Source organism: Pundamilia nyererei, unplaced genomic scaffold (genome assembly GCF_000239375.1).
Source record: "Pundamilia nyererei isolate P.nyererei 1_Seehausen unplaced genomic scaffold, PunNye1.0 scaffold00006, whole genome shotgun sequence".
NCBI classification, from domain to species: Eukaryota; Metazoa; Chordata; class Actinopteri; order Cichliformes; family Cichlidae; genus Pundamilia; species Pundamilia nyererei.
This window is the reverse complement of record NW_005187407.1, coordinates 5,855,027-5,856,753: the sequence shown is the minus strand read 5'-3', so window position 1 is coordinate 5,856,753 and position 1,727 is coordinate 5,855,027. Positions and strand designations below refer to the sequence as shown.

The 1,727-nt window shown below is 38.7% G+C and overlaps 1 protein-coding gene across 1 annotated transcript in view; it reads left to right on the top strand.

The window, feature by feature from the left end:
* Positions 1 to 1,727, top strand: part of cert1 (ceramide transporter 1) — a 29,218-nt gene that overhangs the window by 10,377 nt on the left and 17,114 nt on the right. Inside the window, exons 5-7 of the mRNA XM_005722410.1 lie at positions 132 to 138; positions 433 to 516; positions 645 to 802. Of these exons, the coding sequence (XP_005722467.1) occupies positions 132 to 138; positions 433 to 516; positions 645 to 802 (249 nt within the window). The remainder of the gene's footprint in view (positions 1 to 131; positions 139 to 432; positions 517 to 644; positions 803 to 1,727) is intronic.

Genomic DNA, 1,727 nt, shown 5'->3' with positions numbered 1-1,727 from the left:
CATTTGTTTTGAGTTGCCTCTGTTTGTAAAACAGTGATCTCTGGAGCAGTGTGGGGGAGTTGGCTTTGTTGTTTACTGGCACAGCAAAGCAGAACATTAACAGAGATCTTTTTTTTATCCGTTTCATGCAGTATGAGAGTAGGTAATGCTCATTGAGAAAGGATTCAGAGATCAATAACTTAACAAGACATTATGTGGGTTTAAATTTGCTGTCAGGTTTTTTATTTGTACTATGTTTATTGAATTTGTATTACAATGCAGACACAACCCTAATTGTTTATTTGCACAAAGATATTTAATGTGTTACCTGCAATTATGTGGATGTGGATTATTCAGTAACATGAAATAGGTTTTAAAATATTATAAGTTATACACTAATAACTATGCAGGGCAGGGAGATGAAGCTATGACTGCTTGTTGTTTTCTAACTAGTAGAGGATGATGACGATGACTTTCCCACTTCTGCGAGACCTGACAGCGAATATAATCACAACAATAATGGCAGCAAAGAGAAATGTGAGTCTATCTGTAAATACTCTTTGACTTTCCATTGCATTACTTGGCTTGATTATAACAAATTCAGTGTAAGTGTGAACACCATTGTTTATTTTTGTTCTTGCTTTCTCTCTTCCTCTCTGTGCCAGTGTTTTCTCCTGCCAGTCCTAAAGGTATTAATGGGATAGACTTTAAGGGTGAAGCCATCACTTTCAAAGCCACCACAGCAGGCATCCTCTCCACTTTGTCCCACTGCATCGAGCTGATGACGAAACGAGAAGACAGCTGGCAGAAAAGACTGGACAAGGTACGGCTTTGGACAAAGAGTAAAGTTTCCCCAATGGGCGTGTCTGCAGCCACCGCTGTGGGTACTGCTGCTGACTGAGGAGCTGAGTGTTGCTTCCATTTCCCTTAAAGAGCTCGATGTTATCATTTGGGCTCTGTCTCTGAGGTTGTGATGCAACACTCGGTTGTCTAGACTTGATACTTACAGTATTGTAACATTTATAATTAAAAAGGTGCAGTTTTTGTTTTGGAAAGGTTACAAGGTGATTCTGTATTAAATATATAGCTTTGACTAAATAGTGTAGACTTGACTCTTTTGGAGTTATTAGTTTAGATGTGCTTCTTCAATCTTTCAGTCTTTATTTTTCTTCACTTCTATTATGTGACTCATTATTCTGGGATTCTGCTCTTGCACTTTATATTCTATGGGAAATATTAATGAAATAAACTGCTTTGCAGTTCAATTCTTCATCCAAGCACCTGCTGTAAATGCAAAGCAAATCTCATTCATTACAAAAGGAGACTGGAGACTATGCTCAGGCAGCAAGAACAATCATTTCAGCCGTCCTTATAATCCAACTATCCACTGAAAGGTTTAATGTGAACTTGCTACCAAGCATCATTGGCAAATATGGGTTGGTAAATACATGGATAAGTCAGACTTCCTATAACGCACTCATATTCATTAATATTCAGTGAGTGGCCTGTGTCTTTAAAGGAATGCTCTTCAGAGCTCATATAATCCGACTTCGTCAAACCAGTTCTTTTCCCTGTGTAAGGTAGGTGTGCTCCTGCCCAGCCCTCAAAGCCGGGAAGCCTTTTACAGTTAGAATACCTGAGTGACACTACCTCAAAGTTATCAGTGTTTTGATGTATATTAGCATACACTCAGAGGAACAGGACACACCTCACCTCACACTTGAAGTTTACATTAGAAGATGAGTACT